Source organism: Giraffa tippelskirchi, chromosome 11 (assembly GCF_054371585.1).
Source record: "Giraffa tippelskirchi isolate mGirTip1 chromosome 11, T2T-mGirTip1v1.2.pri, whole genome shotgun sequence".
Lineage (NCBI taxonomy): Eukaryota > Metazoa > Chordata > Mammalia > Artiodactyla > Giraffidae > Giraffa > Giraffa tippelskirchi.
In genome coordinates, this window is record NC_137285.1 from 844895 (window position 1) to 855495 (window position 10601).

Sequence of the window (10601 nt, forward strand, 5' to 3'; positions counted from 1 at the left end):
CCTGGGGACCCATCTGGGGGGCAGGCCCCGCTGGTGGAGACGTTCCTCCCCAGGGACGTCCTGTAGAGGCCTGGGCCCTGCGGCCATCCCTGCCACAGACCATCCGGTCCACCTGTCCACTGGTCGTGCGGGAGCTGGCACCTGGGCCCTGGGCTGGGTGGGGCAGCGGAGGGTCGTGGCGGGGAGCAGAGGCTCACGGCCGCCCCTCTCTGCAGACGCCAACCCCTTCCTGCAGTCGGTGCACCAGTGCATGACCTCGCGGCTGCTGCAGCTCCCTGACAGGCACTCGGTCACGGCCCTGCTCACCACCTGGGCCCAGAGTGTGCACCAGGCCTGCCTCTCGGCCGCTTAGCTGCGGCGCCGCTGCATGTCCGGCCTCCTGCCCTCCGGGGGCCGCGGGGCGGCTGGCAGCCTCCTCAGGCCCCGTGTCGGACGTTTCTCGATGCTGGCTTCCTTAGAGAGCCCGGACCTAGGTTAGCTCTTCTGCTTTTCCTCCGCCTCGGGACCAGCCGCACACCTGCACGTGTGGACAGGCCCTGGCCAAGCCCCAGCCCCGCGTTGCGGGCAGCTGTCCTCGGCAGGGCCCGTGTCTCCTTGGCACCGTGGGGTCCTGCGTGAGCCTCGTGTGTGTGCCAGAAAGCCTCCTGCCGTTTCCCTGGGGGTGTACAGGACATAGGAAGCCCTGAAGACACGCGAATTCCCTGAACGCGGTTCTGGGTTCAGAGCGCACCACAGGGGTGCTCCGGGGTCGGGGCGCTGGCTGCAGGGCCCCACCACTGTCGGGGCCTCATACCTCGCCACCCCCCCTCCCGCCAGGCCTGGAGCCCGCTCAGCGCTGTGGTCCCCGGGAGCAGGACGCCTGGGTGGCTCTCGCGTTCGGAGAGACTGCGGGCTCCTGACGGGGCGTCAGCCAGCTGGCTCTCTGCTAATGAGAGGTCCCCTCTTTTTGTATGTGCATTACCGTGTCTTCTGTGGTTCTTACAATAAATTTATTATTCCTGTGTTTGTCATGGATTTGTCACTGTGTCCCCCCGCCCCCCTGTGAGTCAGGGTCCCTCTGTCCAGTGAGGGGTGCTGTTGGGGTGGAGCCAAGTCCCCCACTTTGGAGGGGGGATGCCCAGACTCGGTGGGGCTGGGAGGACTATCCTGCCAGGCAGGGGTCCGAGCCGAAGCTGTCGTTCTGGCAGGTGGGGGGTGTCCTGCAGCCACCACCGGGCAGGCCCAGCATCCTGGGGACCTTGTCCCACGGCCATGGCCCCGGCCTTCGGCGGACACAGGCGGGCTGGGCGGGGCTGCTCACCAGCTGTTTGTGCCGGTGGACACAGGACGGTGTCTCGCTCGGGTGCCTGGAAGGCAGCCCCCTGCGCTCTGGGAGGAGCGTGTGGGCCATGCCTGAGCTTGTTTTCTTCCAGGGCAGCCGCCAGGTCCCGGCAGGCGGGGTGACCCCCGGCAGGCCCTGCCAGGCGCAGAGCCAGGGGCACTCGGGGCCCCGGTGCCTGGGAGCCAGTGTGGGACGAGGCTTGCAACTGGGAGACAAGCTTTATTTCCAGTCTGTGACAGGTAGGCTCGCTTATTTCATAACACGTGCATGAGAATGTAGAATAGCAAAATAGCAAGAAAATAAACAGTTCCAGCCCCGAGACCACGTGTGGTACTCGCCGTGGGCCTGGTTGATTGGAAGTTAGTTTGGCTCGCGAGCGCTGGGAGTCCGTGGAGGTGCAGCCGGCAGGGTGGCGGCCGGGGTCTGGCGCTCAGAGCAGGGAGCGGTGCAGCCGCCGGCCCTGCACCGCCTGCAGCCGCCGCTGCCGCTCCGCGAAGCTGGTCTTGAGGCTCTGCTTCAGCGCTGGCAAGATGGCACGCTCCGCCACGGGCGCCCGGCTCAGGATCAGGCTGGGGGGCAGCGGGGGTCACCGCGGGCGCCGGGCTCAGAGGCGGCCCACCTCCCACCCCGGTAGGACTCACCATTTCTTAGAGATGCCCTTGGCCGCGACCTTGGGGAGCTGTGTGGCCTCGAAGTGCAGGGCCTCCTGGTCCCTGGAGAAGGGAGTCTGCCGTGAACCCCAGAAGAGCAGGCCCAGCCATGCCCCTGCGGCCTCCCGGGGCACCTACCTGGGGGAGCTGGGCCCAGCCTCCTCAGGGCCAGCCCTGGGCCTCTGGCTCCCTTCCAGGAGCGACTTGAGGTGCTGCAGCTGAAGGCAGGGAGGAGAGGTGAGCTGGGTGGGGCGGTGTGGCCCCAGGGCGCCCTCCCCTTCCCTTCTCCCCCACCCCTCACCTCCTGCGCCTGCAGGAGGTTGGCGTTCCACAGCTGCCGGATGACGACCTCACACTGCTGCAGCGTGGCAGGCTTGCGCAGGTGCGGGGGCAGGCCCGTCGAGGGGGGCGCTCCGGGCACCTGCCTGCCCTTCCGCTGGCTGCCCGCCGCCCAGGGGGGCACTGTGTTAGCGCTGTCTGCGTCTTCGTCTCTGAAACAGGCATGAGAGCAGCCGCGGTGGGGGCGAAGGCAGCCTGCCGCGGGCGGTCTCACCGGCTCTCAGGGCAGCACTGGCTCCAGGGTGGGGAGGGGGCGTCTCTGCAGCCTGGCTCCCTTCTGCTCTCAGCAACAGGCGGGCATCCCTGGGGCCAGCCTCGATCCCGGCCCACCCCTTCCTCCCCTCGCAACACACACTGAGGGGGCGGGTGTGGTCTGAGCTGCCTGGCCGCCCTCGGTACCGACCGCAAACCTGGGGTCCGGCGTGGGGTGCCCACAGGCTGCAGAGACGCAGGGGCGGGCCCGGTGGCCCAGCGGACAGCTTGTGAGCCCGGGGGCGGCCCTGCCCTGGTGTGCCAACCCTGTGCCCTCCAGAGCCCAGCATGGTTCCTGGGGGCGCCCCGACCAGACTCGGGGTTCTCTGGGTGAAAAGCAAGCTAATCTGGAGGCCTGGACACTGCTTCCATGTTTGAAAGCATGCTTTAGGGACTGCTGCCAGCCTCTCCTGCAGGTTCAGGTCGGTTGAGGGGGCCCACCAGATCCCAGGGAGGGGAGAGGGCACCAAGTGGGCAAGCCCAGCCTTCAGGAGCTTAACTTCCCGCCGGAGGCCATTTGAAAGCGTGACGCCGTGGGCGGGTTCCGGGCTGTGAACCTGCCGGGCGCACCCGTCCCGCAGGCGCGGGGAGCCTTACTTGACAAGCCCCTGCACCCCGAGGGCCTTGTCTACCCTGCCGCCGTGAAGCAGGGCAGTGACCGAGGCCTCCTCCTCCAGGTCTGGCTTCTGGGGGACTTCAGCTTTCCAGTCTTGCTTCTTAGAGGAGCTGGGCTGGGGCCTGGCCTTGCCCTGAGAGCCGGCTGCAGGTCAGACCCAGATGGGACCTTGTCACTGGGCGTCAGTGGGCCATGTGCACCCCCCGGGGCCCTGCCCGTCCCTCGGTAAAGGGGACAAGAGAACGGCCTCCCTCTGGGCGGGCTGCTGGGAGGCACAGAGGCGGGCAGGGCGAAGCCCGTGGGGGCCTGAATGTCCTGAAGGGGCCGCAGCGCTGAAGGCCGGCTGCCCAGCAGCTGAAGCGGGGAGCCCCACACGGCCTGCAGAGTGGTCCTGTGGGCCTTGGCAAAGCTCGGGGCCGGGAGGTTGGCCACCAGCCGCTCCCTGACTCTGAACCCTTTCGGGCAAAGTGAAACTGAAGGCGAGATGTGGGCCCAGCCTGCGCGAAGCCTGGGGTCTCAGAGGCAGCGTCGGAAAGGGAGGCTCTCGAGGCCCTTACTTGGCGAAGATGCCATGCAGCCCGGCTCCGTGTCGGGTCCCCCTGCATTCTGCCTGCTCCAAGGGCTGAGGTGAGCGGGCAGAGGACCACTGGGCTCCTGGGTCCCAGGTTCTGCCTGCCTCGCACCCTACACCGATGGTCTTGCCTCCAGCCAGCCCGCTGACCTGTCCCCCGGCCTCAGCGCCCTCCTGGGGGTTTCAGCTCACAGGCCCCTGGGGACCCTCCTGGGTTCCTTCAGCGTCTCCGTAACCCCCGAGTCCATGGGCCTGGCAGAGGTGCCCCCCTGAGGACCACCGTGGGCTCTCAGCGTGCTGCTCAGCGCCCCACTCCCGCATCAGGCCTGGGGCGCCCGAGGGGCCCTGCTCTACCCCAACCCCGAGCACAGAGGTGCTGGCGCGCTCACCCGACACCGTCGTATTCGAGATGGACTTGCTGGACTGAAGGCTGGAGCTCGACGTGCTGCCTGTGGGGGGCGCGCGGGGTCAGCCCACAGTGGCAGGGCCATGCTCCCGTCCCCGCCGGTCCCTGTACCCCCCTCCACACTTGGGTGAGGCAGCCCCAGACCCTGCCAGGCCCGGAGGGAGCCGTGGCCAGGGGACTGCGGATGGAAGCAGGGGCCCTGAGTGGGAGCTCGCCCTCTCCCCAGGTCCCCTTGGGGGCCCCCAGCACTGCGTGCCCACATCAGCGCTTGGCGGCTGTGGGGCCCTGCCGGAGAAGGGTGCCTGCCACCCCACCCTCTACATATCTCCCAGGAAGAGTGCCCTGGGGGCCTTCGAGGCTGGCACTGCTCACCACTCAGACCACCTCCTGATGTAGACCTGGACTCAGCAGTAGAAGGGAGGGGAGCCCTGAGTGAGGCTGGGGGACAGGCAAGGTGAGTGGGCTGCAGATGAGGCCGTGGGTGGTTGCCGTGGAGACAGTGGAGTGGCCTGAGGCCTCAGGGACCAGAGCTGGGGCTGTGCTGGGCTGGCCCGCATTTCAGGGGACGACGTCCGGGGCAGCGGTGCAAGTGGACGGGCCTCTGGGAGAGTGAGGCTGGGCCTGTCCCCCTGGGGTAGCTGGCATGCACACAGGCAATCTGGGGGGCTGCTCTTGAGGGCAGTCGCTTTGCACGAGGCACCTGTGGGCCTCAGCCATACCTTTCTTCTGCGGTTTCTGGTTCATGATGAGCTTGTAGTGGAGATCTGAAAGCAAGCGTAGGCTCTCCTCGGGGCCACTCCGAGAGACGCAGCTTGGCTGCCCCTGCCCAGGTCCTCCCTGCTGAGCCCCTGAAAAGCCCTGCCCCATGGACCCAGCTCTGGCACCCTCGGGTGGTCTCGGGGTGCCCCTGGCTGCTCCCTGAGCCAGCGCTCCTCCCTGCATCCGTGACGTCTGCGGGGCACCCTCTACCGGGCCGGCCAGGGCTGCAGGGGGGACAGAGCGAGTCAGGATGACCCCGGTGGCAGGGATCTATCTGGGTGTGCTTGGCTTGGGAAAGTCCATCGAGCTGCCTGCGGGGACTCGGGGGGGTGTTTCACTTCGACAAAAGCTTTTCGAAGGAGGCGGGCGAGTTTCCGTGGGGGGTGGGGGGTGGTGTGCTGGGCTTGGGGCTTGGGGGACAAGTCCCGCGAGGCCGCCTCCTGAGGCCCGGGCCGAGGCCCGCCTCACCCTTGTTCTCCCGCTTCAGGTGCTCAATCTCCTCGTGGAGCTTGACCAGCGTCTCTGAGTGCTGCTGCTGCAGGAACTGCACGCTCTTCTCCAAGTCCAGCACCCGCTTCTGCGCCTCGCTGAGCCCGAGCGACGCTCCGTGCTGCCCGGGGTGCTGGGGGACCGCCGGCAGGCGCGGGCGCAGGCGCGACGCGCCCTGGGAGCCTGGGATCCCCGAGCTGCGGGGCCGCTGCCCGGCCGCCACCCCCACCGCGCTCATGTCGCCGCTGCCGCTGCACAGCCGCTCGGAGGCCCGGCTGCCGCGGCCTGGCGCGGCGTCGCCATGGAAACGGGCACGCCCACTGGGGCGGAGTGGCTTGGGGGCGGGGGCTGGATTGAGGGCGGGGCGCCTGAGGGGCGGGGCTGTGGTGGGCGGGGCGCCTGGGTCGGGGCTGTTGTGGGCGGGGCCTAGGCGAGACCCCTGAGTTCCGTGCGGGTGTCTGGGCCCCGCCCCAGTGGGGTAGCTCGGATGGGCACAGGCAGTCTGGGAGGCTGAGGGATGACACCACCCTCATTTCAGAAAGTGAAGAGGAACTAAGAGCCCTTTGATGAAGGTGAAAGAGGAGAGTGAAGAAGCTGGCTTAAAACTCAACGTTCAAAAGGCTGAAATCATGGCATCCCCTCCCATCACTTCCATGGCAAACAGATGAGGAAAAAGTGGAAACAGTGACAGATTTTATTTTCTGGGGCTCCAAAATCACTGCCATGAAATTAAAGGACTGCTGCTCTTGGAAGCAAAGCTATGACAAAGCTAGACAGCATATTAAACAGCCGACATTATTTTGCTGAAAAAGGTGCATAGGGTCAAAGCTGTGGTTTTTCCAGTAGTCATGTATGGATGTGAGAGTTGGACCATGAAGAAAGTTGAGCTCCAATGAATAGATGCTTTTGAACAGTGGTGCTGAAGAAGACTCTTGACAGTCCCTTGGACTGCAAGGAGATCCAACCTGTCAATCCTAAAGGGGATCAACCTTGAATCTTCACTGGAAGGACTGAAGCTGAAGCTGCAATACTCTGGCCACTTGACTCAAAGAGCCAGCTCATTGGAAAACACCCTGATGCTGGGAAAGATTGAAGGCAGGGGAAGGGGGCAACAGAGGATGAGATGGTTGGAGGGCATCACCGACTCGATAGACATGAGTTTGAGCTCTGGGACTTGGTGATGGACAGGGAGGCTGCAGTCCATGGGGTCACAAAGAGTCGGACACAACTGAGCGACTGAACAGCGACATTCCTCTGACAAACTGCAGAGACTCATCCTCCTTTACAGGTCTTAGTATTTAGTTTTGTTCACTGTTTGTATTTTAATAGTTCGCGTTTTAAATAGCTAATACGGTTACAGGATGATACTTTAGATGATACGATTTTGTCTCAAAAATCAAAAGGTAAAATTTCCACTTCAGTCATCGCAGACCCCTGTGCTTTACAAAGTGTGAACAAAACACACGAAACAGCTGTCTGCAGGCACCAGAGAAGAACAAAAACCAAGCAGAATTTGCAAGAAGGCCGTGCTTCTAAGCCATTTTCTCCTGAGGGCTCCTGATCAGCGGGACCCGAGCAGAAAGCCGCCAGCTTATTGGCTGGAGAGGGTCATGGGTGAAAACTGCAGGGTGCTGGGAAGTTCGGAGCTATGAACTCCCTTCAAGTGCGTGGCTGGCCTGAAATGCAGAACGTCCTGGGGCAGGACAGAGCCAGAGGCCAAAACGGCCAACTCCCGGGGAGACCAAGTTTGGAAACTGACAGAGATGCTTTCAGAGAAGACAGAGAAGTTTTTCATTTAACCTCCAAAAGAGTCACAGCTTGGGAATAAAGGCCGTACTTTAGAAATAAGAGATTTGCACGAAGAGTAAGGACGAAGTCAAACTTCATCTGCCCCAATAAAACGTAAAGCCCAGCCTCCAAAAGCCCCTGTAGTCTCCCAGTAACTCAACTGCCTAGAGAACAAAAGTCAGCACTCCTCAGAGAAGAGCAGAACCCAGCGTCTCAATGCCACGTGACCTGTGAGGGCAGAATCACACCAGTGAAGCCCAGACGTGGTTGGGTCAAGGGGAAGGATTCAGATTCAGTCGACAGAAACAGACCACAAGTCATTCTAGGCAACAGAATTTACAGAAAAGCCGTGCTGGTGGCGGCTTGGTTCCTCAGTCGTGACTCACTCTTTGCGACCCACACCCTGCAGCCCGCCAGGCTCCTCTGTCCGTGGGACTTTCCAGGCAAGAATACTGGGGTGGGGTGCCATTTTTCTCTCCAGAGGATCTTCCCAACCCAGGGTTCGAACCTGGGTCTCCTGTATTGCAGGAAGATTCTTTACTGACTGAGCCACCAGGGAAGCCCAACAGAAAAGTACTGTATAATACATATGTTTAAAATCTGCAGAAAAAGATGGTTATGGTGATTGAAACCATGGAGAATTTTAAAAACAACTGGGGGGAAATATATATACATATTCTGGTTTCCTGGCCCGCATGCGAGGAACTTGGTTGTCATCCTCACCAACACAAAAAGAGCTGAACAAACTGAAAACCACCAACTCTTCCGGGATCCATCAGAGCAGTGAGGACTCAGGGCAAACCGCTGCCCTGTTTTGGAGACAGACAGGTGGGTACAGAGAACAACTGAACTGTAGCAAAGACCTCCACAAGAGCCAGTACCAGGTGGGGGGCCGGCAGGACAGTCGATGAGTCACTGATCTGGCTCGGTGTGAACAAGGTTGAGAGTTTGAAGAACAATGGGAGGGGCAGCCTCCTATCTTAAGGGCACCCAGTGCCCCTATCGGGTCTTCAGGGAAGTGGGTGCAGGTGGGCCAAGGGCCCTGGGTCAGGCTTGCAGGCAGCTGCTCATCAGCCAGGACAGAAGTATGTCCTCCTGGGTAGAAACGACTCAAGCAATACAGACGCCCCCAAGTCCATCCGTCCCTGTCACGAGCAAGGCGTGTACGCTGCCCAAGCCTTCTCTGTGCTTACATACCTACACGGCCATGCCTGTGGGTCGGACTTGTTCATCCGCTATGGCTTTCACCTGTTTCTGTAACGGGCTCGCGGCAGACATACCGCTCTGCAACTTGGATTGTGTTTTCACCGCAAGTCTTAGTGTCCCAGGGAGTCGTCAGTTCCTGTCTGTCTTTGTTCTGGTTTGTAAAATCGGTCTGTCTGGCTGTGCTGGGTCTCAGTTGTGACACGTTGGGTCTTCACTCGCGTCACTGGGAGCGCAGTCTTGGCTCTGGACCACCATGAAATCCCCTTTGCTTTTTTTCTGCTACACAGTGGTCTCTGGGCTCTTCCTACGTCTGCTCTCCTGGGCCATCATAACCCTCCTGGGCAAAGTCACGGACAAGCCGACTGTGCCAGCGACTGTGCAGGCCAGGGCTGTGCGGTCTGGGAGGAGGCTCCTGCCGCTGTGCCCGCTGCAGCCCCACAAGATGAGCTTCGGTTAAGAGGGAGAGAACGTTGTTTGCTCGGGGCTGGCCAGGAAGACTGACTTTGCTTCCGTTCATCATTCTAGAGGCTCTTGTGGGGAATATGTTTAGAACTGAAATTACCTGATGATTTAAATAAATGTCAAATGGGGAACAATCACAGTCTTTTCTAAGGGCAGTGACATGGAGGCCGCTTTCTTACTCTCTACTCTGCCGTAGTCACAGCAGAGCCTAGAGGCCCCGTGTGTTATCTCGCTCCGTCCTCTGCCAGGGCCAGTGTTTCTGCAGTTCCAGTTCCCTGAGCAGGGAGAGCTGGGCAGGGGAAGCCGCAAAAGGCATCGTCGTCATTACTCAAGCAGTCTAATGGGAAGACATGTATTGGGAAGATTTCCATTTCTCTGCAGTTTTTTCTTATCACTGGCACTTTTGTTGTCATATTTGAAAAACCAGTGAGTTCGCTGTTGAATATTCACTCCTGTGTTTTCTCCTAAAGGTCCTAGTTTTAGCTTTTTCTTTAAAAAAAAGTAATTAGGCTGTGTCAGGTCTTCCTTATGTCATGCGGGAACCGTGCTGATTGCAGCGTCCAGCTTGTGCGATCTTAGTTCCCCGGCATGGCAAGGTGGGTTCCTAAAACCGCTGGGCCACCAGGGAGGTCCCTTTAGCTCATTTCTTCTGCATCAGTCGGTGATCTGAGCCTTGGTCAGGTCCCTTCAATCATTCAACGTTACACTGAAGGACCCTGTCCTAGTCCTTTTTTGGTCATGACAAACTAATTTACCCAATAGTTCGTATTTTGATGCCTGGAAGTGTATATAATAGGTATAGTAGGTTATTTGTCAAACGTATTCATCGTGCAGCTCTTGTGTCCTCGCTCAGCGCCGGAGAGAAGAGAGAACCGTACTCGTCCACAGAGAGCAAGCGTCCTCATTGGATGGATGGTTGGTCATCAGTGTCATTTATTCAGCATCTCCAAGTGCCCAGCACCAAACAGATGACAAGAAGTGCCTCTCTGCTTTCATCTGCAGACGCGGTGAGTCCAGAGGGGGCCCTGAGTCCAGCCCGGGAGGCAGAGGCAGGGAGGACGGAGTGGGGGCAGGCAGCGCAGGGCTCCCTGGGCAGGAGGGAGGGGGTGCAGACCCTCAGAGATCCGCCCGAGAGCCCAGCAGTGTCCTCGGGCTCCCAGAGAGGAGAGTGGAGGAGGTCAGTCCCAGGCAGCAGGGCCGGCCGAGCAGGGGGCTCTCACTGGTCAGGCTGCCCTGAGCTTGGGTCTCTCGTTGGAGATTTCAGACGCGTGGACTCTGAGCTTCCCGGGGACGTTCTGTAGGACACAGAAGCTTGGAACAGATGGGAAGGGTTGTGGGAAGCAGTTCAGGAAGGACAGTGAGTCCAGCATTAGCTGCGGGGCTGGGAGGCCAGGGGCTCTGAGAGGCGACTGGTGTGGCCCTTGGGCAGCACTTGGGTGGCATTGGGGCTTGAGGGGGTGGGCAGCTGGTATAAACCACCTGGGGCTCTGGGTGGGGCTGAGGAAGTGTGCAGAACCCCCACCTCCGGCCTGCCCCACGGGAGCCGGGCCAGCAGCCCCTCCTCGGGGGTCTCCTCTCGCTGTGCCCGCCCCCCGCCCCCTCCTGCAGCTCAGTTGCAGCTCCGAAACCCGGGGCCCATCAGCTAGATCCGCAGCACCTGTGAGCAGCGTCCCCCCACCGGCTCACTCCACTTGTTTCTACAGAAACCTCCATGTCCTCCAAGCGGCTCGGAGCCACGAGGT

The 10601-nt window shown here is 61.3% G+C and overlaps 2 protein-coding genes across 11 annotated transcripts in view; one reads left to right on the top strand and one right to left on the bottom strand.

Annotated features, from left to right (window-relative positions):
• The window catches only part of MED15 (mediator complex subunit 15), a 44985-nt gene extending 43980 nt beyond the window's left edge, over nucleotides 1-1005 (top strand). For all 10 annotated transcript variants that reach the window (XM_081541971.1, XM_081541963.1, XM_081541964.1 and 7 more), the window contains one exon: nucleotides 216-1005. In XM_081541971.1, the coding sequence (XP_081398097.1) occupies nucleotides 216-352 (137 nt within the window). In that variant the 3' untranslated portion in view covers nucleotides 353-1005. The remainder of the gene's footprint in view (nucleotides 1-215) is intronic.
• Nucleotides 1006-1520: 515 nt separating this feature from the next.
• On the bottom strand, nucleotides 1521-5706 carry LOC145526431 (coiled-coil domain-containing protein 74B-like). The gene is made up of 8 exons (XM_081541974.1): nucleotides 5383-5706; nucleotides 4875-4919; nucleotides 4139-4198; nucleotides 3160-3322; nucleotides 2273-2462; nucleotides 2110-2189; nucleotides 1963-2034; nucleotides 1521-1890 (listed from the first exon to the last, which is right to left on the bottom strand). The coding sequence occupies exons 1-8, from the start codon at nucleotides 5639-5641 to the stop codon at nucleotides 1752-1754; spliced, it is 1008 nt and encodes a 335-aa protein (XP_081398100.1). The 5' UTR covers nucleotides 5642-5706; the 3' UTR covers nucleotides 1521-1751.
• Between the last annotated feature and the right edge of the window lie 4895 nt (nucleotides 5707-10601).

Excerpts from the sequence above, each read along its gene's own strand:
- LOC145526431 (XM_081541974.1), bottom strand. The coding sequence starts at position 5,641 with ATGAGCGCGGTGGGGGTGGCGGCCGGGCAGCGGCCCCGCAGCTCGGGG. Across the intron at positions 2,463-3,159 it reads GGGGTGCAGGGGCTTGTCAA|AGACGAAGACGCAGACAGCG; the intron begins GTAAGGCTCCCC and ends TGCCTGTTTCAG. Across the intron at positions 2,035-2,109 it reads GCTGGGCCCAGCTCCCCCAG|GGACCAGGAGGCCCTGCACT; the intron begins GTAGGTGCCCCG and ends TCCCTTCTCCAG.